This window comes from Pipistrellus kuhlii, unplaced genomic scaffold (genome assembly GCF_014108245.1).
Source record: "Pipistrellus kuhlii isolate mPipKuh1 unplaced genomic scaffold, mPipKuh1.p scaffold_m20_p_6, whole genome shotgun sequence".
Lineage (NCBI taxonomy): Eukaryota > Metazoa > Chordata > Mammalia > Chiroptera > Vespertilionidae > Pipistrellus > Pipistrellus kuhlii.
In genome coordinates this window covers 54,548,487-54,575,585 of record NW_023425562.1, presented here as the reverse complement: position 1 = coordinate 54,575,585, position 27,099 = coordinate 54,548,487, and the positions used below count along the sequence as shown (strand labels likewise).

The 27,099-nt window shown below is 53.4% G+C and overlaps 1 protein-coding gene across 1 annotated transcript; it reads left to right on the top strand.

Annotated features, from left to right (window-relative positions):
- Positions 1–26,611, top strand: XKR7 (XK related 7). The gene is made up of 3 exons (XM_036419192.2): positions 1–1,268; positions 23,106–23,308; positions 24,555–26,611. Exons 1-3 carry the CDS (start codon positions 685–687, stop codon positions 25,508–25,510), a joined length of 1,743 nt encoding a protein of 580 aa, XP_036275085.1. The 5' UTR covers positions 1–684; the 3' UTR covers positions 25,511–26,611.
- The last annotated feature ends 488 nt before the right edge of the window (positions 26,612–27,099 follow it).

The window sequence follows — 27,099 nt, the reverse complement described above, 5'->3', positions numbered from 1 at the left end:
CCCCTAGTTATGAGGGCTGTGGCCAGAGGAAGGCCGTTCCAGAGGAGGGAAAGGGGGGCGTGGGGAAGAGACAGCAACTCTCAGAGCTTCAGTTTTCTCAGCTTCAAAAGACAATAGCAAAAGGGGCCTCTCAAGATAAAAGAAGGGGGTGGAACAATATGTGAACACCCTGGAAACTAGGAAGTGGCCTGTCAGCATGGAATGATTGCTGAAGAGTTCCTGAGGTGCCCGCCTAAGCCGCCCCTTTCCAAGTTCCTGCCCGGCCCCACGCTCCTCAGACCCAGGCCACCGGAGGTAAACACAGGACATAAATGAAAAGGGAGAGGGGCGCGGTGAAGAAAGGAGAAAGGAAGTGGAGCAGGGTGAGGGGTGAGAGGCAGAGAGCATGTGGCTGGAGCCCCCCACCTCCCAGGAAGGCAGGAGAGGGTGACCTGGGATGCTCTCCCCCGTCCCCGGCTCCCTTCCCGGGGAGGGGAGTGCTCCCCGTGCGGACACAGCCCGGCAGGTGGAGGAGGGGTGAGGGCGGCGCCAAGGGTAATGAATAATTGAAGTAGAGGGAGGAGGAAGACGAGGAGAAGGAGGAAGAGGGGGAGGCTGGAGCCGCCACAGCTCAGGGTCCTCCCCACTCCGCACCCCACCCCCTCCGCCTCCCGGAAGTCGCTCCCCGCCTCCCGCTCCGCCAACATGGCCGCGAAGTCTGATGGAGCGGCGGCCGCGGCCAGCCCGGCGCCGGAGGGGGCGGCTGGGGGAGCCCGGGGCAGCGCTGGCGCGCGCGGGGAGGCGGCGGCCGCCGAGGGCCCCGAGGTGGCCGGGCCGGGGGGCTCGGCGCCCCGCTACGGGCTGCGGGACTGCTGCTGGGTGCTGTGCGCGCTGCTCGTGTTCTTCTCCGACGGCGCCACGGACCTGTGGCTGGCGGCCTCCTACTACCTGCAGGGTCAGCGGATCTTCTTCGGCCTCACGCTGCTGTTTGTACTCCTGCCCTCGCTGGTGGTGCAACTGCTCAGCTTCCGCTGGTTCGTGTACGACTACACGGAGCCCGCGGGGACCCTGGGACCCGCCGTCAGCACCAAGGACAGCGGCACCGGCGGGCTCTCCGTCAGCACTAAGGACAGCGCCACCGCCTTCCTGGCCAAAGAGGGCGGCTCCGAGCTGGGATCCCGGCCGCCCGCGCCCTCCTCGGCCAGCGCCCACCGCCGCCGCTGCTGTCGCTTCTGCGTCTGGCTGCTGCAGACTCTCGTCCACCTCCTGCAGCTCGGCCAGGTCTGGAGGTAGGAGAAGCGCAGGTGGAGGGAGCTGATTCCGAGGAGTCTGGGTAGCGAAGGGCCGCCTCCCACCCCAGCTTTCCTCTGATCTCTCTAGGTCCCCTCGTGTCCTGACCTCCACCACACCCCACCCTAATGTAGCTCTGATTTTTTTTTCTCTCTGCCAGCTCCTCCCTGCCCTCTGCTCTCAAACTCTGACCAACCCCAGAGCCATCCTCTTATCTGGCCATTGAGGGAGGAGGGGATGGAGCAAGAAGAGAGAGGAAGGGCCCTGGGTTAATGAACGTGAGTGTGAAGCTTGGAATAGAACTCCAGGGCTCCCTCCATCCCTGACCCACTCCTTTCTGCCCGAGTGCTGAGCCTGGGTGTAGGAAAGATCTCAGAAGTCCTCCCTTGCTCTCAAAGATTCTCAGTTCAGAATTGAAGTCCATTTTCAATCTCCCAGGAGAAGCATGGAATTTGAGGTAGCTAAATGAATATCCTGCTCAAACTTTTTAGACTTTTGGGAAAGGGTATGCCAGACCCAGCTGAGGAGCCATCTGGCTCCTGTTTCTTAGGACTTCTCCAGTGTCCACGTCCTGCCCGCACCTCAACAGGCCCAAGGGGGTTTTGGATCTTGAATCTGAGATTAGATGGCCACTAGCTGTCCTGTACTTGCAGGGCAGTAAGACAAAACTGACTTTGCACAAACAGCCTACTTCCAGGCTTACTCTGCCAGGACTAAGAGTGGCTTCTGAGTTGAGCTGAGCTGAGTTCATTGGAGAGGGGGGAATTCTGAACCGAGGGTTCTTCTTGAATCAGGATTGCTCCAGTAGCTTAGGCTGTCCTGTGCACTGAAAGAATTGAACTTGCTACTTATGTCATCTTAGACAAAACCGCTCTTCCTTCCAAGATTCAGTTTCCTCACCTGTGAAATATGGGAGAATTCCCTCCTTCTCATCTCATTAATCTACCATCATAGTTTATTTACCTAGTGGGTTGGTCATGTGAGAGCTGGTCTGTGGGAGGCCCTGCAAACTTCAATATGTTTTAGTAATGTAATAGATTACTAGGGTTATCACAATTGTATGGAAAAAGTTAAAGTCACAGTAGTGATATAGAGGGTGATTATTGCTGTTCTTATATTTATTCTGTCTGCTACTTGTTAACACGTTCTGCCTAACTCAAGATTTAGTTCTTTGCTGAGGGTTGGAAACAGGACACCCAGAGCTTGTTCCAGATGCTCACTTGCTGTGTCACCCGTGTTGCGTTGCCAAATCTCTCTCTGCCTTGGTTTCCCTCTCTATGCCTTGTCTGGATTTATGTGTATATTCCATTTATCTGTCTTGGGAGAGAAGGAGGGTGAAGTTGTATCCACCCAAGTTGGTGTTGTTATTATTATTAGCTTGACACATAAAAATATTCATGTCTACATCCAGGAACTAATCTGCAGTTATCATTCTGTGCCTGAGTGGACAGATGGTAAAAGATATTTTTAGATTCTGAAATGGTAACTTCCTATTCTTGATGGCCAAATCCTCACTGCCCTTTCCTTCAGCCTAAAGTGGGCCAGCTGCCCCTCAACTCACTGACTACCTCGAACCCTCCTTCGCTTGTTCAGAATCTACATGCAAGAAACTGATATTCCTTCTTGAACAAACTGCATATCTCTCAAATACGGCAAAAAATGATCACAGAGTGTGGATGGGGGCCTCAGGGGCGTGGCTGAAGGTAGCTGATGGCCCATTGAGATCCATGGTTTCTTCGGTAAAAGGACTAGCTATTTCTACTCTCCCCCATTTGTAAAGGGGGCTGGGGTTGCAAACTAATGGCCATTGAAAGCGTTTTGTTTGGCTTGAATAATATTTCAAAACTCTAGAAGTCCTAGCTTCTCTTTAAAAAAAATTATATATATATATATATATATATATATATATATATATATATATATACACACACACACACACACACACACACACACACACACACATATATAAAGGAATCTAGCAATGTCTGGCTTGTAACAATTTAGACAGAATATATGTGCTCCACTGTGTCCCGCTCCATTCTCTTTTGTCACCTTTGGGCCATTTCACATAAGCTTTAGGGGTACAGATCCTCTATAACAATTATTTTACTAAGCACTCACTTTGTGCCAAGCTTACTGCTTGCCTTTTTACCTGTTTCATTTCCTATATCCCTCCGAAGAAAACTCTGATGTGGTTGTATTATCATTCCTACTTGACAGGTGAGGGGATCGAGGCTCAAAAAGTGTACACCCTTGCCCAAGGTCACACCGCTAGGGAGTAGGAGAGCTGGGACTCAAGACTCTGCCTTCAAAGCCCACGTTGAATTTATCCACTTTGCAGTTCTGCCACTAATGTGTCCCTCACGCTCAAAGAATTATGAGTCTGAGATCCCAAGATTCTAGGATGATAGAAAGCCATGGCTCCTGCTGCATTGAGATAAGAATGTGAAAGAAGGGGGAGATAAGGATGTGGGTAAGGATGGGAGACAGTGTATATTGTGGGGAGAGTGCTGGGTTGGGGCACCTATGTCTTCACCCAGGTTTGTAACTAGCTTGTTAAGTGTACTTGGGTGAGGCTCTTCCCACACCAGCCTTAGTTTCCCTGTCTGTCAAGTAAGAATATTAGATTTGATGACTTTAACAACTTTTCTTTTCTGTAATTCTAACGATGGTCTAGCTAGCTAAGCAAAAACCTCTGGGCACCTGTCCCAAACCTTTGGTTTCTGAAATGGCTGAGGGTCTGGCTAAATGGAAGAAAATCCAGACAAGATATAGAGAAGCCAGCAGGGCTGGTATTCCTAGAAGTTAAGCAATGTTGGTACAGCATGTTTGCTTACCACATGAAATGTTCCCACAGTGAACAGTTTCTCTCTTCAGCAGGACTTGGTGCTGATGCTCTGAGTAGTGGGAACTGGAGTACTGAGGAAGGGATGCGTGTCTGAGCCCTCCAGGATCAAAGCTGACTTCTCTGAGCCTCACTTTTTTTCAAGAGGTGACAGGGTCAGAGAGGTCAGGGTTTGGACTTTAACTGGCTTGACAGCCCTGAGTGGCTTAACTGCTCAGACGGTTGGGGTGGAGGTTGGGGAGGAGTGAAAAAACAGGTTGGTTTCCAGCTCATGTCCCACCAAAGGATCTGTGTGCTCTTCTCTTGGGGTTCAATCTGTACACAGCCAATGCTCTGAAACACCCCCCGTCTCCCTACTCAATGAAGTTATTCACCTCCTGATCTCATATCTCCAATTCTGAATACAAGAATTTAAGTCATAAAGGTATCTTTCAACTCCTCATGCTGGTACAATACTGGATGAAAAGCTTAAATACTTTGAGAAGCAGGAAGCACAGACCTGTGTGCTGTCAGTCAAGAGGACATTTGGGGGTAAGCAGTGTCTTAGAGAAGGGGAAGCCACCACCTAGCCCCACTGAGGGTGCCATGAGAAGTTGTGGACTTGGTATTGTCAATTTGTGATTTATCATGAGAAGTGGAAAATTGGGATTTTTGTGTGAATTCTTCCAATTTTCAGTTATTAATTAATATTTTTTAAAACATGTCGACCAAAGTTAACACATTTGGGAGCTTGTCTTCTTTGTGACCTCTGGTCTAGCTCTATACAACTCATGAGGTGCTTTCTTATTCTATTTCCAAACAACCTTGCAAAATGGGTATTGGTATTATTATTTTAAACACAAATGGGGCTCTGAGGAGGGAGGCGATGGGGAGGAATTCATGGATACCACGCACTCACTCTGTCCCAGTCGGCCCCATGTGAGGCACAGGCACAGTATCTCTTTTTTCCCCTGAACTGCCCTTCTGTTGGCAAATGACACACGTTTACCAGACAAAAAAGTGAGGCTCAGAGAAGTCAAGTAACTTGTCCAAGGTCACCCACTAAGGAAATAGGAGGGAGGTGAGGTGCCAACCCAGTTTTGCCCAACTCGCAAGCCCAAGCTCTGTTCCTGGCACCCCCATGCTGATGGCATAGGGGGCAGACCATTGGCAGAGTACAGATTGAACCCCAAGAGAAGAGCACACAGATCCTTTGGTGAAACATGAGCTGGCTGTGGGCTGGTCACCAGTCTGTGTTTTCATTCCTCCCTACCCTCCACCCCAACCGTCTGAGCAGTTAAGCCACTCAGGGCTGTTAAGCCAATTAAAGTCCTAACCCCGTCTCCCTGACCCTGTGGGCAGCAGAGCAGTAAGCCATGACTCCTGCTTTCTCTAATCTTGAATTCACTGGGCTCCACGTCTGCCCGGATAAGCTTGGTTTGCTAAGCCAATTAGTGGGTGATGACCTGGCACAGTATTCCTTCTAGGCTGTCAGGATCTGGGGACCCCAGAATGGGAGGGAGGGAGGCAGCCTGGGCTTTGAAGGCCCTCCCTCTGCTACCCCCTCTGTGTCTAGGCCTGAGCACTGCTCCCTTTGACTCCTCAAGAGTCCTGCTTGGTGTGAAAATCAGACCCTGTGTCTCTTCTCTGGGAAGCCATAGTCTTGGAATAATGGTTAAGTGCGTGGACTCTATCCCTAACTGGTTTGGCTCAGTGGGTAGAGCATCAGCCTGTGGACTGAAGGGTCTCTGGTTCAATTCTGGTCAAGGGCACATACCTCAGCTGCAAGCAGGTCAGGGCAGGGCAGGGGTCGGGAGGCAACCAATTGGTGTGTCTTTCTTTTTTTATTTATTTTAAAAATATATATATTTTATTGATTTTTTTTAAAGAGAGGAAGGGAGAGGGATAGAGAGTTAGAAACATCGATGAGAGAGAAACATCAATCAGCTGCCTCCTGCACACCTCTTATTGGGGATGTGCCCGCAGCCAAGGTACATGCCCTTGACTGGAATCGAACCTGGGATCCTTCAGTCCATAGGCCAACACTCTATACACTGAGCCAAACTGGTTAGGGCTGATGTGTCTTTCACATCAATGTTTCTGTCTCTCCCCCTCCCTTCCATTCTCTCTAAAAATTAATGGAAAAATATCCTCCAATTGAGGAGTAACAGAAAAAGAACATGGACTCTAATTCAAATGTCCTCAGTTCAAATCCTGGTCCTTTCACTTCCTGTATGTGACCTTGATGAGCTATATAATCTCTGTGCCTGAGTTTGATCCCTTGTACCTAGAGACCATCAGGGTACACCTCTTGGGTTGTTTTGTGGTTTAATGAGATGATGTCTGCCCAGGGTTTGGCAAAGGGCTGGCCGCATTGTTAAGTGTTCAGAACCATTGGCAGTGCTTAGTGCCATCGACCTGGGCTTTGTTCCCTGCAGAGGGAGGTTAGTTCATTGAGCAGGTGGCCAGGGAGGGGCCAGGAAGGCAAGAGGGCCTTCAAGGCCCCTGAAGCCATAAGGACATGGCAGCTGTTCATTTGATCTGCAGTCATTCATTCAGAAAATATTTATGGAGCACCTGCTGTATACCAGGCACTGCGTTAAGTGCTGGAAATAGGGTAGTGAACAAAACTAAGACCCTGCTGTCATGGACTCAGTAGTCAAATGGGGGCAACAACAAACAAAATATAGTGTGTATTATCTTGCGGGGGAGTGGGGGGGGGGCGGTGCAAAACTAATAACTCTCCTCCCAACTTCTAAGTTCTTCTAGCTGGGCTAATAATCAAGTTTGAGACAGACTAACAGGAGAAAATGTCCAAAGTTTATTACAGATGTACCTGCGGGGTGATGGGGATGTGCCATAGGATCTGAGACCCAAAGACGCATTGGGCAGCTGAGGTCTAAATGCCATTGTGAACAAAGAAGGTGGGCAGTGGCCTGGGATTTCAAAGGGAAGCAGGTAGTCCACAGGGAGACAGCAGGCGATAAACAAGTTCTTGTTGGGCCATCCAGAAACAGTGGGACACAGCATCTAGTGAACAGGTTTTTGTTTGGAGTCTCCTGGTCTGCAACACTTAATTCTTAGGTGTTAGGTGGGTTTCCTTCCTGAAACATGCTTCTATCTGAATTCCCGCAGAAAGGCAAGGAGGAGGGTCAAAGTTTCTTCTTGAGCCTTTTGTTTCTTAATAACCAGCTTAAAATCAATATCCAAAATAGCATGTTTTGGGGCGACAAAACTTTGATCACCTTCACTATGCATAATATAGAATACTAGAGGCCCAGTGCATGAAATGTGTGCACTGGTAGGGTCCTAGCATCTGCCTGCGGCTGGCTGGGTACTCCCTCCCCCTGGCAGCCTGTGCGGGCCTCACCCCCTGCATCTCTCTCACCCCTCCTGTTGTTGTCTGTGGGGGCCCAATTGCCCCCACCAATCACCCCACCACACCCATTTCCCAGGAACTGAGAGAGCCAGGCAGTGCCCCCCCCCCCCCCACTGCCTCTGGTCACCTTGCAATTGGATCAGTTGGGCTTTCAGCCCCCGCCTGGCATCTGTCTTGGCCTGGCACCGCCCACTCCACCATCCCACCCCAGTCCTGCTCTCCTCAGGGCCCATCGGAGCCTACAGCACCTCCACTGCTCCCCGCTGTGTCACCAACGCCCACCATGTTCTGTGCAGCCCCCTGGTGGTCAGTGCACATCATAGCAAGCGGTAGAACTCTCAGTTGAGGGGACAATTTGCATATTAGGCTTTTATTATATAGGTTAATGGATCAGCCCTGGCTGGGTAGCTCATCCTGATATGTTTCAGGTTTAGTCCCAAGTCAGGGCACATGTAAGGATTAACCAAAGAATGCATAAGTAAGTGGAACAACAAATCTCTCTTTCCTCACTCTCTCTCTAAAATCAATAAAAAATTTAATATAATGGATCAGATATCAATAAGTGTATGGAAAAAGTGAAACAGGTAGGAAGCTACAGAGGCCCAGAAAGAAGGTGTGGGTCTTGGAGATAAGGTGGTCAGGGCAGGCCTCTGGGAGGCGGGGGCATGTGGGCAAAGGGCTGGATGAGGTGAGGTCTCGCTGTGTGATGGTCTCGGGGAGAGTGTTCCAGGCAAAGGGAAAGGGAAGACTGAGGAGAAGACCCGTGTGGCCGAAGCAGAGAGGAGGGGACATTATGGTGGACAAGTTGGCTTGGTTAGATCACAAGGCCTCCGAGGCCATAGGGCTTTCACTCTGCAGGAAGCAGGAGTCCAAGAGGATGTGAGCAGGGGAGGAATAGGGCTTTACTTATGTTTACAGTGTACACTCTGGCCGCTGGGTGGCAAATAGATTGGAGGGAGGCCAGGGTAAGCCCACGAGGAGGCTTCTCGGTGATCCGGGTGAGAGAAGATGGGGTGGGACCAGGGAAGTAGCAATGGGGTGGGGGCTGTTTCAGGCAGAGTGGACATGACATCTGTCCTTCTCTGGCCAGTTTCCCTGTTGGAGCCAGATTGTCAATGGTTAAGAACCCCCATTCTGGAAGCAGCCACACTTTGTCACCACTTTCTGTGATTTTGGGCAAATAGCAAGATATGTGTGCCTTGATTTTCTCATCTCTGAAACAGACATCCTAATGATAATACCTATCATGTAGCTGGGGGGAGTAGTAAGTTAAATAATGTTTATAGAGTGTTTACCACAGTGCCTTGAATACAGAAAATGCTCACATCTCATCAGCCGTCACCATTTGTATTATTATTTATAAAATGGGACAAGGGTTGGATTCCACGTCAGTTTCCAAATGTATTTCATGGCCCTCTCACCATCATTGCAACCTGAGTGTCTCTGAGCTCCTCTTTTTGCTTTGTCAGGTACCTGTCTAAGATTGTGGTCAGTCCCACCACTGAAACATGTTTACAACCCCCTGCACTCGGTGACTTCCCAGACTCCTCCCTGCTCTCACTTTGCAGGCTCCTTCCTGCCCAGCCCCACCCCTCAGCTCCTGGGAGACACCTCAGGACGCCACCCACCGCCCTCCTCTCCTTTCCCTGCCCATCTGCAGCCACAGGCCATTAGAGCAGCTCCCAACAGACACGGTGGCGGCAGTTGGGCCCATCGTCCCCTGCTTGATCTATAAAGACCACACGGAAGCCTTGGGGGGAGGAGGGAGGCTGCCAGGAAATGGCTCTGAACCCAGCGCTAGGGCGAAGGTCCCTAGGGAGAGGAAGGAGGGTGTGTTGGGATCTACTCTGGTCTCTCCGTTCACTGCCCTGCCTTTGTTACAAGGGCCTCGTCATTCCTCCCCTGGGAAATCTTATCTGCCTCCGGTTCCCTCCTTCACCCACCCCATCCTATCTCCACTGGCAGCCAGAGGGTAGCTCTAAAGCTCAGGTCTCACCTTGCCACTCTGAAGCCAGAGGACTGGCACCGGCTTCCCTCTGCCCCTCCAGCTAGTCCAGATGCTTTAGCCTGGCATCAGGCCCTTTGCCTCCTGCTCCTGAGTCCCCTCTCCCCCAACCCTCCCATCACACACCCCCACTCCACCCCCGAAATAAGCCACACACTCCTTCCCTCATCACATCTCTGCACTCGGCCTACAGTCCTTCCTCCTTTCCCCTTTCCTCCCAGTGAAATTCTGCACATCCTTCACTGCCAAGCTCAACACCACCTCTTCTGAGAAGCTTTCCCTGAACAAACCCACATGTGCCGCCCTCTGCCCCTCCAACCCCACCTCCCACTCCCTCAATCAGGCCAACGTTGTGGCTTTTACCTAAAATGGAAATTGCTTAGTGGTTTTGTTTGTTTATAAAAGAGCTGTGCACTTTTTGTTGGAACCTCAGGCAGCACAGAAAAGGGCTAAAGAAGACTCCCCTCGGCTCTTTAACTCTGGGGATGGAGAGGTGAGGTTAGGGGAGAGTTCCACTTGCTAATTAGATCTTGTGTAGCTTGAAGATTTTACTCTGGTTTTTAATTAACCAAGAAATACATGCATGCATTCACCTGTTATTAAAAAGTCAGATATTACTGAAAATTCTAGCTACTCCATATAGAGACTTAGGTGAGATCATTAGCCTTCACAGCAATCCTGTCGTGTAGGATAGTGTGTTGAGGAAGGATAAGGACTGTGGAGCCCAAACTCTGGCTCTGCTACGTATGAGCTGTGTGGCTGTGAACAAGTCACTTTAACCTTTCTAGGCCTCAGTTTCCTCATCTGTGAAATGGGATAATAACATCCCTATACAAATGGCTATTGTGAAGGTTTATTGAATGAATATATGGAACATGCATTGCACATCTGTAATATGGGCCAATGCTGCTAGCTAACACTAGCTGAGTTGGTGGAAACTGAGACGCAGAGAGGTTAACAGCCTCCTAGTTAGTAAATAGCCAAGTTCATGTTTGACAGGACACAGTCCAGCTCCAATGGCCACATGGAAAACCACCAAGAGATACTGCCTTCTGCTAGTTAAGTGTATTAATCGTGCATGTACTGCTTTGGGAAGAGAAAAATAAATCAGAAAAATAGTTCAAAAATTTGAGTTCAAGATGAAGGACCCACTGTTAACATCCTGGCTTCTCCCTCTCAGACTCCCTCCCAGGCACAATTACTCATCCCTCTTCAGCCTCGCAGCTCTGTTCAGATTCTAATGCGATCGCCTGCCCACCTGCCTGGGTTTCCTACCAGATTACAAGCCCCTGGGGGGTTGAGGCCTTGTCCTTTCATCTCTCACGGTGACTGGCCCAGAGCGGACCCTCTGTTGCTGTTAGTGGCCTTGTACCCAGCCAGCTCTACAAGATCCATAGCAGGTTCTTAGGACGTGAAGCCTGTTGGAGCAGGCTTTGCATCTGTGCTGATGTAGGGGTGGACATTGCACTGAGATCTGCTAGGCCTACATCTGCAGCCTTCCACACGGTCATGGACAAATGCAGGTCAAGGGCAACGCATTTGTATTTGTATACCATGTAACGGGGCAAACCTGGGCTGAGTCTCCAGGAGGATGCAGGTGTGGCCTCACTTATGAGATGGAGGAAATAAAATTGCTTGCATGCAGTCGGTGCTCAATAAATGTTCATGTGAACTGAATGGAATCTTTAAAATCAGAATCCTGAGCGAGACACACTTCATTGCCTGGAGTTCAGTTACTTTGTCTGTAAAGTCCAGCTGGGGGCTGGAGAATCCTGCATGAGTGTTGCCAGGACTCAGACAAGAGGGCAGAGTAGCTGAGGGCTGGGGCACAGGTGCAGCCCCTGGCTCCGTTAGTTCCCAGCGGTGTGACCCTGGGCAGGTCACTTCACCAGGGAGCTCTACCTCCTCTATGAAATAGGGATAATGACAGAATCTACGTCTTCAGGTTCTTGTAGAGGTATTGGGAGATAATATAAATGCACAGGGCTTGTCACATACTGCAGGCTCAGAAAACGGTAACTGCTCTTACTGTTAGCATTGGCCCAAGTTGCAGCACAACCTACTTGCTTAGGAACAAGGGAGGGGGTGGGAGACGGGAACCGGGGATCCTAATGCTCACGAATGTTCCTCCACTGACAGACACACACACACACACACACACACACACACACACACACCGCCTCTCCCGGAAGGAGACTTTTCTGGGCTCCAGAGATGGTGTGAGGACAGATAACAACCCAAGGTTAAAGGGAGGCAGAGTCCGCTTGAATAGAAGCAAGAACGCCCTGACAATCAAGCTGCCCAGGAACAGCGGGCTGCTCCCCTGGGCGAGACCGCCACAGCACAGATGTGGGCAGACAGCCGTGGCTGGCTTTGGCAGGGAAGCTGTGGCAGGTCTCCGGGTGGGACTGGGCGATAAATTAAATGGTCTCTGAAGCCCCTTACAGAGGAGGCTCCGCGGATCTAACTTGGGGGCCTTATGATGCTTGGAGGCCAGGCCACATGTGACACATCCGTAGCCAGTGGGGAAAGCCAGCCTGGCCCACACAGGACCTTCCCCGCTACCGAAACTGTTGAAACGATTAATGGAACTATTTATTATGGGAAAATTTTAAATATATAGAAGTAGAGAGGACCTTTTATTTTCCATGTTCTGTTGAGTACATCTCAAACATCATATCATTGCATCCATAAATATTTCAGTACAGCTCTAAAGAGACAGACTTTTGAAAAATACAACTAATATTGTTATCACACCTTAAAAAAAAGGAATAATTATTTCTTACAAATTCATATGGTATTTTTAAAATTAGTTGCCAACATTTCCAAATTGGGATAGTATCTTTGCATAAATATCCTAATTTCCAGCTATTCTTGGACAATTAAAATTCTAGCCCCTCCCTCATTCTCCAGTCCCTCATAATGATTTCAGCATGGCCCCTTTATCATCTAGGATCTTACACCCAGGCCAGGGACAGATAGAAGTGGTGCTTCCTCCCAGCCCAAAGCCACCAGGAGAGTGGAATCTAGTTCCTTCTCCCCCAGCTAGCCCATGGCATCCCAGCTCTGCACCAAATGGCAGGAAAAGAAAGAAGTGGGGGGTACAAAGAGTCTTGAACTAGAGTATGGGGTCCTGGGTTTTAGTCTCTGCTCTGTACCCATTTCACAGATAGGGAAAGTGAGGCCAGAGAGGGGAGGAGACCTGGCTGCAGTAACACCATGAAAGACATAAGAGGTGAGAACCTGGTCCCAAAGCCTTTGCTGGAAAGGAACGGCCTGCTTAGCTGTTCAGCAAAAAGAGGACACTGGCTGGTGGCTGCTGGCAGTGGGTGGGATAGGAAAGGGTCTCAGCTTTTCAGCCGAGGCTAAAATTAGTGGCGGGGAAATATTTGGCTTCATCCCAGCAGAAAAAGAGGTGCTATGGCTCTCTAGGGGCTGCTAAGGAGGAGGAAAACGGCCCAGCTCCCAGCACCACGCGAAATGGGATCCGAATGTGTAAAATCACTTTCCCTGCTGGCATTTATGACGCATTTGGCTGCCAACCCCGAGAAGGTCCTATTTTAAATCCGTGCAGGAGTGCCCAGCGTCAGGGGTGGGCAGGTAGGGAGGGGGCCTCAGGGCCATTCCCACAAGGCTCCTGGGCCACACGTGGGTGCTGTAGTGTATGCCTGGGGCCCGATGTTTCCCACAAGCAGCACCTGAGGCCCCAGGGCCCGGCTCAGCGTGGTGTGTGCTCTGTGGCGAAATGGGGGAGTTGGCCAGCCTAATTTAAGATGCAGCTCTGATATTCTGGCTGTTAACTTTGGGCAAGCCACTTCTCCAAATGCCCGCTAAACGTCTCTGGAGTCCATGGCCTCGCCTTCCGTCTCCATTCTCACCTCAGCTGGTACCTGGTCCGCCACCTCCCACCCCTGCCTCCCCCCAGCCTGTCCCCCGCAGCCAAGCACTCCCTCTAGAACGCAGAAGGGCTGTCTCATCCCGTCTCCCCAGCAGTCTTACGATAAAGGCCAAATGCTTCACCACGGTCACCTCATCTCTTGCTTTCTTACTTTCTCCTCTGAGCGACAGCCCTTTGACCTCTTATTGCTCTTCCCAACTCAGGACCTTTGCCCATGCTGTCCCTCTGCCAGAAACACCCTTCCCTCCTGCCTCCACCTGGCTAACTCCTGTGCCTGCTTCAGACCATGGCTCATAGCCACCTCCTCCAGAAAGCCTTCCCTGACTGCTACGCCCTTCCCATGCGGGGCCAGGCCCTTCTCCAGCAGCACTGCTTGCTCAGTGGGGGAGCATGGAGCCCTGGTGGCAGCACGTCTGGAACCCACAGAATATGTTTGTGGTTCCGTATTTACATGATGACTTAATTAGGGTCCAAGCCCCCCACAGACAGTACCAGATAGTCTGGGTCTGTCTTTTGTTGTTGTTATTAATCCTCACCTGAGGGTGTTTTTCCCATTAAGAGAGAGTGGATGGAAAGGAGGGAGAGAGACAGACAGACACATAGACAGTTATCGATTGGTTGACCCCTACATGCCTCCAGCCCAGCCTGGGAGCAAGCCCACAATCCAGTACATGTCCTTGACTGGGAATAGAACCCGAGACCCTTCAGTGCGCAGGCTGACACTCTAACCACTGAGCACACCGGCCAGGGATGCCTGGGTCTGTCTTGTTCACCATTGTGTCCCAGCACAGTACCTGGTGCGTTGTAGGTACTCAAAAATGCTGGGTGAATAAATGTCAAATGAACCTCCTCTTTTCTGTGACTCAGTTTCCTCATCTGGAAAATGGGGATCATGCCCCCAAAACCTCAGGGCTGCAGTGAGAATGTTAGCAAAGTCCACACAGTAGGTCTTCAAAGAGTGGCAGCTATTTTCAGGGGGAGGACAAAGACCGCAAAGAAGACCCTGCCCTGTGAACTTGCCTCAGAGGGCCTTCTCTGTCCCGCTCTCTCCTCTGGACAGATTCAGTGAGCACCAGGGAAAGCCAGCCTGGTATTGGGTCTCAGCTCCACCAGAAACCAGAAGGCCTCCTGTTCCTGCGGGGGCCTCGGAGTCAGAAGCCTCCCATTGGTCGAGGGCAGGCACCGGGCTGAGCATTTTATATAAACCACCACTTTGATTTCACAGCTACTTCAGAAGGTGGGCATTGAGCCAAGGGGTTCAGAGAGGGAAGAACTTGTCCAAGACCACACAGAGAGTAAGTGATGGAGCTCCCTGACTCCCGAGCCTGGTTATTCCCCTCTGCATTTGACTGCCTTTACCTGGGGAGCTTACATAGCATATGCACACTCTCATTCATTCATTCATTCATTCATTCAGGAAACAGAACATATTGAGCATTAACTATGTGCCTGGCACTAGAGACATAGCAGTAAACAGGAGAGCCGCGGTCCCCTCTCCATCGCAGAGACGATAAATATGAAAGCAAGTAAATTAGGCCATTTCAGGCTGTGGTCTGTGTTAAGAAAACAGGGTAACATGACGCAGTGGCCAGAGAGGTGAGGAGCGAGCTTTGGAAAGGGATCTGGGCGGGCCCCTCTGAGGAGATGATCCAGCTGAGGTGGAGAGAATGAGAATCGGCCAGAGATTGGTGGAGCCCTTTCCAGGCAGAGCACCGGAGGCTGGGATGAGTTTGGGGTGTTCAGGAAGCAGCAAGGCCAGCGTAGCCAGAGAGGTGCATGATGGGAAGGCGGAGGGAAGGAGGTCCTAGAGGCGGACAGAGCTAGGTTGCACTGGACCTCAAAGATTCTGATAAGAATTTTATTCTGGAGCAATGGGCAGTGGCATGACCGGGTCTAAGATTTTACAGCGTCCCTCAGGCTGCCGTGTGAAGAAGAAGCTCTAAGAGGGACGGGAGGAAGGATACTTAGCAGGGCGGATGGAGACTGCTTGAAGTTGGCTGACGTGGACCAGAGTGGGCGACATCGGAGTGGAGAGAAGTATCCGGGTTCGGGACACAGATGCTGGGCCTTACTGTTATAAGAATGGGATGGGTGGGGAGATGGGCCTGGTGAAAACTCCTTGGGGTAAGCAAAAACCAGGTTACCTGGGCCCATTTTATAGAAGAGGACTGAGGCTCACAGAGGGGTTGGACTTTTCCAGAAAGTCCAATGGTTAAAAATATATTATAATAATAATAGTTCAATGAAGGACTTGAGCCTGGGTCTCCTACTGTTGTCACCCCTCCCACATAACCCCAAGCAGAGCTTTGAGGTCCTCCCGGGCAGTGGTACCTCGGTGAGACTGAAGCACCTTCTCTGGGGCAGGGGCCCACGAGAGTCACCTCAAAGATTTGCTGTGAAGAATGGACAACACGGACCCAGCCAGTTTGGCTCAGTGGATAGAGCATCGGCTTGTGGACTGAAGGGTCCCAGGTTTCATTCTGGTCAAGGGCGTGTGCCTGGGTTGCGGGCTCGATCCCCAGTAGGGGGTGTGCAGGAGGCAGCCAATCAGTAATTCTCATCACTGATGTTTCTCTCTCTCACTTCCTCTCTAAAATCAATAAAATAAAATAAAACTTTAAAAAAAATGGACAATATGTATTAAAAAAGGCTTACTTAGCATAGCCTGTCATGCAGTTGGTGCTCAATAAATATGAGTTATTAACATTAGTATTAACACCTGCATGCTGTCCCCCTACAGAGCCGTAATGAGCCTGGTGTGGGGGGCCCTGCGCCTTCCCATCAGCCCTGCTTTCCCAGCTCCACCCTGCTCCTCTCCAGAGTTCTGGAGACCAGGAGCTAGCCGAGGCAGAGAGGGAGGTAGGTTGGGGGGTTCCTGGATGGAGCGGGAGCGGGGGCGCCGCTGGAAGCTGTTGTGTTTTTGGCCCAGAGAGTGAGGGGGAGTGGAGAGGGGGGGAACCACACTCAGAAACACGGAGACCGACAGATGGAGGAGCTGAGGATGTGAGAGACACAGACAGACAGAGAGGGACCCAGCGTCGGGGAGAGGGGGGCAGGCAGGGGAGGACAGCCGGAAAACTGGCAGTCTCGCTGAGCCATGAGCTGAGCAACACACCAGCAGATGGACCCAGCAGCCAAGAGACTGACAGACAGCAGACCAACAGGCAGACCCAGTATCCAGGAGGACAGACAGGTTCTCTTGACATCCAAGCGACAGGCAGAGGGATGATCCCGGTCCCTAAGAGGGGACAGACCGGCTGACACATGAAGCCAAGTCAGGCGGCTAACAAATAGACCTAATATCTAAGGGACAGCCTGGGGGACTGACCCAGGGTCCCAGGGTGAGACTGGCTGACAGGCAAATAGATGGACTGACAACAGCAGAGGAACAGATAAATAGGCCGACCCTGCATTCAAGGGACAAACACAACAGGCTGATCTGAGCACAGAAGAGGCCATGGCCCAGGACCTTAGGGCAGACAAAGGGACAGGTCCAGCGGGGACACAGGTCTGACCGCTTGCAGGAACCGAGGCCCTGGCCAGAAACCCTGACCTAGCGCCAGAGACGTGGGGCGACCCAGGAACAAAGAGCCGGAGAAAGAATGACCCAGACGCTGCACCCAGAAGCTCTCTGGCTACTCAACATGTGGCTCCCCCATCCTTTCCCATAGAGAATAGCTCGCCACCCCTAGGGGATGCTGGGAGGTTCCTGAAAAACCATCTCTGTCCATTTCTTGACCCTGCTGTCTGCTCACAGAGGCAATGGGGCCCAGCAGAGACAGCTTTCTGGAGCCTGAGTGGAGGGACTTCCCATCCTAGCTGCTGGCTTCTCTCCTCTCCAGACTGGGTTTGATTTGCTCCCCACCCATGCGCCTCCCACCCCCACCCCTTTTTCTCCTGGACACAAGGCTGGGAGTTGGCAAATTAGATCCAAAATAGGCCTCTGAGCACCCCTGTTTCCTTGCCTGGAAAATGGGGGCTGGTAGAAGCTGTCTGTTAGGCTCTGGCTCACACTGGCCTTAGGCAGAGGCAGTGTAAGGCTGGGGCTGTCAGCGCTGGCGAGGCCCAACCAGGCTGAGGAGCACCAGGGAAAGCTTCCCGAAGGAGAAAGGACAGAAATCAGTCAACTGGGTGTCCCGGCTCAGGCAACAAAGCCCCAGGGCCTCCAAGGTCAGGAGAGAGAAGACATGCAAACACTCACATGTATTCATTCAACAAATATCTATCGAGTGCCTACTACATGCGCTGATGCTGGGGAAACAGTGGTGACCAAAACAAAGAAAGTCCCTAACCTACCAGAGCCAAGGCGGTAAAACAGAAGATCAATGTGTGAGTTAATAAATAAGGTTGTTTCATATGTACGTTAAGGAGATAGAGAGGGCAATGTGGTAGACCAGAGTGATGTGGTGAGAGCAGAGGGGCTGACAGGGGAGGGCACTCTGAGAATGAGCTGAGAATAGGCCACCACAGGGGGTGTGGCAGCGGTGTTCCAGGCAGAGCAAGCAGCGAGGGCAAAGGCCCTGAGTGAGGAGCACGTGGGCTGGGTTTGAGCACGCCTGGGGATACCGGAAGGCTGAGAACAAAGGGCACGGTGGTGTGAGAGGAGAAGGGAGAAATAGGCGGGGCCGATGGTTTAGGGCCCGCAGACCAAGCGAGGAGCTTGGGTTTTGTTCCAAGTGTGGTGGGTGGCCCTTGAAAGGTTTTGAGAAGGGGAATGAGACATAATCTGATGGATTTTCAAAACACCCTGCTGGTTGCCATGTGGCTGCAGGGAGCCCACCAGGAAGGCAAAAGTGACGGTGGCCTGGACCAGGGTGGTGGCCGTTGAGAGAATGGAGGGAAGGACTGGGGATGCGTTTTGGGGGAGAGCAGATACATCCCTTCCCACCCCCCCCCCATGACTAGGTTCCTTTCCCTGAGGCATCAGTCCCATTTGTGGTGAAGATTAATCTCTCCCAACTTCCTTTCAAGTAGAATGGGCTTCCTGGGGGAGGTTTTAATTATATATATATATATATATATATATATATATATATATATATATATATATATATAAAATTGATTTTTTACAGAGAGGAAGGGAGAGGGATAGAGAGCTAGAAACATCAATGAGAGAAACATTGATTAGCTGGGGATGTGCCTGCAACCAAGGCACATGCTCCAGACCGTAATCAAAGCTGGGACCCTTCAGTCCATCATCCGATGCTCTATCCATTGGGCCAAACCAGTTGGGTTGGGGGAGGTCTAAAGAGCAGCTGCTGCCGAAACCGGTTTGGCTCAGTGGTAGAGTGTCAGTCTGCGGACTGAAAGGTCCCAGGTTCGATTCCGGTCAAGGGCATGTACACTGGTTGCAGGCACATCCCTGGTGGGGGGTGTGCAAGAGGCAGCTGGTCAATGTTTCTCTCTCATCAACGTTTCTATCTCTCTATCCCTCTCTCCTCCTCTCTGTAAAAAATCAATAAAATATATATTAAAAAAAAAAAAAAGAAAAAGTAAAGAGCGGCTGAAACCAGTTTGGCTCAGTGGTAGAGCGTTGGTCTGCGGACTGAAAGGTCCCTGATTTGATTCCGGTCAAGGGCATGTACCTTGGTTGCGGGCACATCCCTGGTAGGGGGTGTGCAAGAGGCAACTGGTCGATGTTTCTCTCATTGACGTTTCTAGCTCTCTATCTCTCTCCCTTCCTCTCTGTGAAAAATCAATAAAATATATTATAAAAAAAAAAAGTAAAGAGTGGCTGCTGATGAGGGAGGAGCCAGCGGCCTCCACCTAGCTGGCATCCCTCCCCCTTATGTGCATATCCTCTGCGCTTTCCAAATGCTCACAGCGAGGATGAAAACAAGGCTCAGTGAGGCAGAGACTACCCAAGGCCACCGAGCATTCAGGGCAGGGCCGGGCAGCAAACCCACACACTCAGCGTATCGCCATCTTGCCGTTCTCATTCTCACCGTGGGAGCGGTGATGTAGACAAGGAGGGTGAGTGCTGACGCCGTTTCAGAGACAGTGAAACTGAGGTTCGGGGGAATTAGGACGCATGTCCTGGGCAGGGCTGTGTAAAGACCTCTGTGGGCCCCACACCTATGAAGCATATTAAAATGCAGCTATATCAAACATCAAGTGCAAATTACATACAGCCAGATAAAAGCCAAATTGCAGTTGACTGGCTGATATCATGTGCTGTTTCGCAGACGTTTAATTAAACATTTATTAATTTTGATTCTGCAGTTTTTCCCCTGTGTTATAGAGCCAATCTCACATCCCCATCCCCACCCCCTCCCCCAGGCCTCACACATTGTCCTAGGCCCATAAAAACCTTGCAGGCCCTTGGCAGTGAGCATGCAGTGGGGCTGGCAGGAACAGCCACAGATCTTGCTTCTGTTGCCAACGAAGGCAGAGAATTGCTGAACCTAAGCCTTTCCATCCCCCCAACTGTGACATGATCTCTCTACGCTCCCTGCTGACCGCAAGTTTTGGGGTCTCAGAGGCCTTCTTTCTTCCCCTACCCCTTCCCTGATCCGGCCCTCTGTGGTCCTGGGCTGAGGGAGCCCTTTGTCTGTGGTTAGCTGGGGTGTGGGTGTTGGGAGCTGGCAGGAGTGGGCGAGGAGGGGGGCAGGCGGCCTGTCAGGTGGTGATGGATGCTGGCTGGGCTGGGGCCTCCCTCATGCTGACCAGGGCCAGGAAACAGATGGTCTTCCACCAGCCTGAGAGAAACTTCCAGGGTGTCGCCCTCCCCCAACTCCCCAGGCCCCTTCATGTGGGACCAGCTGGTCTCTCCTTCCTGCTCAAAGCCAGAGCCATGGGAACGGGCAGGGAACGGGGTCTGGAGGAGATGGGGGCTGAGAAAGGTGGTCTGTGTTCTGGGCCCTCAGAAGCTCTGGGGGCCCACCTGGTCTCTCCCCCAGGACCCCACACGCCCTCTGGCCATCCCCAGCTCTGTTCTCTGCCCCTCCTCTGTGCCCTGCCTGAGCGAGGCCCTGGCATTCCAGGCCTGGACCAAGCCCCAGCCTCTCCTGGCTTTCCTCCAAACCAGCCTCCAGACCACGCTTTCCGAGCCACTGAGCTCATCCCATCACCCCTGATTCTGGGATAGAATTCAAATTTAGAATAAAATATGAACTCTTCAGTCCAGAATTTGATGCCCTTCGCAGTTCTAGTGTTCCTGTGCCCCTGTCCATAAACCCTCCTTCCTGACAAACCACTGGCCAGTCCCCTAAAAGGCCACGTTCTCTCATGCCTCTGTGCCTTTGTTCAGCTGACTATTCCACCTAGAATGCCCTTCCATTGCCCTTGCCGGTTTGGCTCAGCGGTTAGAGCGTCAGCCTGCAGACGGAAGGGTCTTGGGTTCGATTCCTGTCAAGGGCATATGCCTGGGTTGCCAGCTCCATCCCCAGTAGGGGGCATGCAGGAGACAGCCGATCAACAATTCTCTCACCATTGATGTTTCTTTCTCTCCCTCTCCCTCTCTGAAATCAATAAAAATATATTTTTAAAAACAGAACGCCCTTCCACCCGTTGTGTGCCTTAAAATACCTGCCCATGCTTTAAAACTCTTTCTTCCTCCAGGAAGTCTTCCCTGACCCCCTTAACCCCCCAGCCAGAGCCACCCATCTCTTCTCTGGGTTCCTCGGCATCTCAGAGCATCTATTTCAGCTCTTACCATGTCTCTCCCACGGGAGTGAGAGACAAAGGCAACAGGACAGGGCACATAGCAAGTGGTCATATTACACTTGCTCTGTGAATGAGTGATTCTGGCTGCAGGGATCCTTATGTGAGGGTGTAGGTATAGAACAAAAGATACAGGGAGGAGACAAATGTCTGCTCATCAGAGAAACACAACCCGCCTGGAGCTGCTCGGAAGCAGAAGGCCCGCCTCTGGAAACAGGGACTCCCTACCACAAAGTGTGTGAGCAGAGCGTGTAAAGCACGCGGCCGAGAACTGCTAGAGGAATGTCAGCGTTGGGTGGGAGAGTTAGCTGAAGGATCGGGGATGGCAAGGAGAACCCCAATTGGGATGTTTCCAGCCACGTTTTCAGGGGAGAGTTTGGATCCGAGAACATTTGCTCTGAAAGGATCTCCAGAGTCATCAAACCCATCCCTATTGGAGAAACTGAGGCCCAGAGAGGGCCCACCATGGATACTCACTGGAGAAGCTCTGGGTCTGTCAGTGGGTCCCACATTTCAGGCAGCACTGCCGTTCCTCCCGTGGGCTGGCTGTACACAGTTGAGTGCTGTTGGCCTCTAAAGAACCCTCTGAAAACGCCAGCACTTCGTTTCTGGGAAATCCCTGGTTCCCCAACGTCTGATGGAGGCAACAAGGTCACTGACTATGTTGTGTCTCTTCCCGCCCCCCCTCCCCGGTTTATGGGGAAATCACTTCTAAAGGAGTCCCCTCTGGTTTCAGCAAAAGGCATGGGTCAGAGAATTTGGGGGTTGGGGGGCCAGTGTCTATGGTTGCAACCGCCAGGGGTGGAGCTGCTGGGCCAGGCACCGGGACGGAGAGGAGAGATCAGATGCAGAGACCTGTGTGGACAGTCCCTTGTCACCCAGTGGGCACTGCAGTTCACAGTCGCCAAGGATCTCACCCACTTAACCTCACAGGCAGGGCTCCGAGAGGGCCTTCTTGCTCAAGATGACACAACTAAGTGAGGAATTGATCTCAGGACTTTGGGATTCCCTCTATGCCCCCTACTGGGTTACCAGAGTTCCATTCAGTTAAATTTTCAGTCACTCACACGTTCATTCATTTATGCATTCAGGCAACACACAGATCGAGCATCTCCGTGGTAAGAATTGGAGACACAGCAGTTAGCAAGCCGCCCCAATCATTCCCACAGAGATCAGTGTGCCGGCGGTGGGTGCATAAGCAGACAGTTACACCCGCTGTGAAAAGTGCTGGGTTGGAGGGAAGCCTGGGAGAGGCCCCTACTCCAAGTGGAGAGATCCAGGAAGAAATCATGTTTATGAGCTGAGCCTTGGGGGGAAAAGCAAGAGTTATCCTGTTTGGGGGCTGGCGTGGGGGTGTTACCAGGCAGAGGAAACAGCAGTTGCAAAAGCCCAGGGTGAGGAGGAGGACTGTGGGCTGGAGCCTGTGGCCTGTGCAGAGTAGCTGGAGGCATGACGTTTGTTGGGAGAAGTGAGAAGCAGCAGCAAAGTCTCCAAGGCCAGAGGGTGTCTAAGCAGCCTCCTCTAGCTCGTGGGGAGATGGGCACTCAGAGGTGGGCTTGGCTACACACCAGAAAGCTGCTGGTGGCTACAGAGCTGGGGGTGGCACCAGGAACTGCTCCTGCGTAGGCAAACTCTTGGCATGCAGGGAGAGGCCGAGTTGCTTAATGGTTAGAAGGTGAGCCCTGTGGCCAGGCTGCCTGGGTGTGAATGCTTCCTAGCTGTGTGACCTTGGACCAAGGACATACCTCTCTGGGTCTCAGTTTTCTCATCTATACAATGGGGATAATAGCAGGGCTGTTGTAAGCCCAGGGCCCTGTAGGGAGCCAGGAATCCGGGGAAGAAAGCAGGCCCCCATGTGGCAGAGCAGCATTGATGATGAGAATGCTGTGCTAAGCCTTTCCTTTGTGTCCCTGCTTTAAGCCGAAGAGCCCATCAGGAATTCCCCAACCACAGCCCCAGAAGTGGGGCCTTTCCAAACGCCCCTTTTACGTTTGTGGTGTTAGGCTCTGTGTGGCACGGGCCAGGTTTGGTTCGGAGTGGGCGCCTCAGCACCGCGTCCCTCCGGCAGGTACCTGCGCACCATGTACCTGGGGCTGCAGAGCCGCTGGCGCGGGGAGCGGCTGCGGCGCCACTTCTACTGGCGGATGCTGTTCGAGAGCGCGGACGTGAGCATGCTGCGCCTGCTGGAGACCTTCCTGCGCAGCGCGCCGCAGCTCGTGCTGCAGCTCAGCCTGCTGGTGCACCGCGGCGGCCGCCCGGACCTGCTGCCCGGTGAGCCGCCCCTGGCCCTCCCGCCCGCCCGCCGTGCTCCCGGGATGGCCTGCGTCCCCGCCCCAGCCCCAGCCCCAGCCCGGGCTCACTCCTCTCCAGTATTCCGTATTCTGACTGCCCCAGTGTCAGCTCTTCCTGCTGCAGGCCCCTCCCCGCTCCCAGCCGAGGTTTTGCAGCCCCTTCTGCTCTCACCCCGCTCCAGGCCGGTGAAGACCTCCATGTCCCCTCCCATAGTCCCCTGGGTTCGTCCCCCGACCGGACCCTCCGCCCTTCCCCATTGTCAGGGCAGACCAGACCCATTGTTGCCCAAGTCCAAAGAGGCCCTTGACCCCCTCGCCACACCTCAGGCCCTCCCCACCCGCTTCATTCTCCAAACTGTCCTGATCCCAGCGTGCACCCCTCCAGGGACTCCCTGACTCGCAGACCTGCCCAATCACGGTTTCCAGAGAGCCTGTCCATCCACCCTCTCCCTGCTCTTCGCCCCCTGGGAACCCGTCCCAGGCCCAGCTCAGGTCCTGTGCACCCAGCTCCTCCTTGCCCCTTCCCTAACGCCAACAGACCAGAACCCCGTCCATGTCAGCAAAAAGCCACATCCCTCTCTCTGGGGCTCCCCATGCTCCTCCCTCCAGGACTCTGCCCAGCCCGCCCTTAATGTCCAGAAAGACTATCACTCCGTCTCAGGCCCCCTGGGCATTCCCCGCTGGGGTGACGGGGCCCCCATCCAAACTCTGGCCACTGTAGATTTTCTCTCCGTCCCCTCAGCTGTGCTCAGCGTGGACAGTCCTCTCCACACCCTAGTCTCAGCCTGGTGACCTCTAGCTTCTAATAGTCCTCTCCTGGCCTCTCCAGGCCCTGACTGTGACACCCCCTCCCAACTCTGCACCTCCTTTCCCATTCCCAGAGCCCCAGACTCGAATTCCCCACCTTCCCACCAAGCCCCCGAACCCTAACGGTCTGATACTGGAGACCTAGCCCTAACCCTTACGGAGACCCAAACCACCCCCCTTCCCTCTCCTTTTATGCTCCCGCCCTGAAGACTGTACCCAACTCTATCCATCCCCATGCCCCACCATCACTTTTTAAGACCACCCTCTGAGACCCTCCTCCCACCCCCTGCCTGATGCACAGCCCCTCCCCTCACACCGCCTCAGAACCCAGCTCCTGACCCGCAACCCTCCCCTCCACCCACCCCCCACCCAGACCCACCCCTAACCCGGCCCGCCCCGCCCCCGCCCTGTCTCCGCAGCCCTCTCCACCTCCGCCTCCCTCGTGTCCCTGGCCTGGACGCTGGCCTCCTACCAGAAGGTGCTGCGGGACTCGCGAGACGACAAGCGGCCGCTGTCCTACAAGGGCGCCGTGGCGCAGGTGCTCTGGCACCTGTTCACCATCGCGGCCCGCGGCCTGGCCTTCGCGCTCTTCGCCAGCGTCTACAGGCTCTACTTCGGCATCTTCGTCGTGGCCCACTGGTGCGTCATGACCTTCTGGGTCATCCAGGGCGAGACGGACTTCTGCATGTCCAAGTGGGAGGAGATCATCTACAACATGGTGGTGGGCATCATCTACATCTTCTGCTGGTTCAACGTCAAGGAGGGCCGCAGCCGCCGCCGCATGACCCTCTACTACGGCATCGTCCTGCTGGAGAACGCGGCGCTCACCGGCTTCTGGTACGCCAGCCGCAACTTCTCCGCCGACCTGCACTCGCTCATCCTGGTCTGCGTGGTGGCCTCCAGCTTCGCGCTGGGCATATTCTTCATGTGCGTCTACTACTGCCTCCTGCACCCCAACGGGCCCATGCTGGGCCCCCAGGCGCCCGGCTGCATCTGCCCGGAGACCCCAGAGCCCCGCGGCCCGCCGGCCGACGCCGTCACAAGCCCCCCGAGGTCCCTGCCGAGGACTACAGGCGCCGAGCGGGATGGGGTCTCGGTGGGGGGGGAGCGGGCGGGGACCCCCACGCCGCCTGTCTTCCAGGTGCGGCCCGGCCTGCCTCCCACACCGGTGGCCCGCGCCTTGCGGACAGAGGGGCCCGTCATTCGGATTGACCTGCCTCGTAAGAAGTACCCCGCGTGGGATGCGCATTTTATTGACCGCCGGCTCCGGAAGACCATTCTGGCGCTGGAGTACTCCTCGCCCGTCACGCCCCGGTTGCAGTACCGGAGCATGGGGACCTCGCAGGAGCTACTGGAGTATGAGACCACAGTGTAGGCCACAGCTTCTCCCCCCAGAAAGGGATGGGCTTGGCTGACCTCATATCGACCACAGTGTTGAGCCTGGGATTTCAGGGCCGCCAGGCTAAGGGGAAGCAGATCTGCTGGTCCAAGGGTAGAGTGGCTCCACCACTGGGTTCTTTCAGGGGAGGGGGCAGCCTCATGGAGGCCTCAGCCCTCGGCCCTGTTTCCAGCCCTGTGGCCCATTTTCTAACACTCCCCCCCCTCGACCCAGGGCCCAAGGGATTAACTGGTGCTACACGCCTCATGCGCTGCCCGCTTTCACGGAGGCCTCCATACCCCCTCTGGTGCTGGGGGCTCCACACCCTCTCCCCCACCTGGAGCTGCCCACGTGTCCCCCCGGTGGACTTGTCAGAGGAAGGGCCCCGTCTGAGGTCCGTGACTGAGGCCCTGTGCTCCTGAGGGGGTGCTGGGGATGAAGGAGGCTATGGAAGATGGGGGGTGAGGTGGGAGAGTCTGGTGGACGAGGTGGGTACAGTTCCTGTGGGGCCCAAGGTTTGGAGCTTGGGCCAGAGAGGAGGATTTAAGGGAGGAAGTTGGGGTGGGTGGGGAGTCGAGGGTGGGAGGTAGACAGTGCTAGAGCTGGAGGGGAGGGAGAACCCGAGACATCTGAGGGGTTCGAGCTAGCTGGAACGCCAAGGGTCGTGGATCCAGAGCACCGAGAATGCTTCCCAAGTGAACTCCTCCAGAGTCTCCTGTTCGTGGGCTGGGCTATGGGTGAGGTTCCAGACCCCTCAAGGGAAATGCTTCCTGGAGTCGTTCTTTGTTCTAGACGAGCGTCTAAAGCGTTCCTTGTAGGAAAAAAAAGGGTTTGAAAGCAACAGGTAAAATGTCTAGGAAGATATCCTGTCTGGGTTCAATTATAGATGAGGTTCTAGCACAGTTAGCAGAGGAACTGTTCTAGAGGGACATCCTTAGTTCTGGATGAAGTTCTAGATCACTTAGCTGGCCAGCTGGCCTAGGGCATCACGGACCTGGATTCTGTGGTCAGGCTGAGTGCACTGGGGCCCTGTGCTGTGCTCCGGGGCGTTGCAGATCCTGCCATGGTGGTGGAGGAGCGGCCTCTGGAACCCCATGTGAGTGGCTCTCCTGGGCGGCAGCTAGACAACGGCTTTGTTTTGTCCAATCCTTGAGACGTGTGGTCTATTCCCATGTCCCAAATATCCCATGGTGCCTGGAGATCATTCACCCTGGGCCTCTCCTCTCCACCTGGGACGGCCAGTCCTGGGGTGGGGAGTGCAGGAGTAGGCAGTCTGTGGGGTGAGGGGACAAAGCCTCTAGGCAGAGCTTGGAACCCCCCATCATGTCCCCGTTCCCCATGCAAACTAAGGTGTGTTCACTGCAAGGACACAGTGGGTGATGTTCAGGCAAGATGCAGGCCTGGGCTGGGAGTGAGATGCCCCGTGAGGATCCTAGACTATGCAAATGAGAGGAGCACTTAACCCTCTCTGGTTCAGCCTCCCTGGGGTTACAGATGGGAAACTGAGGCCCAGAGAGGCAGCTAGTCTCACAAGGTCTCAGACTCCTGCTGTTCCATCAGCTAGTGATGGGTGATAGGGAGTTTGC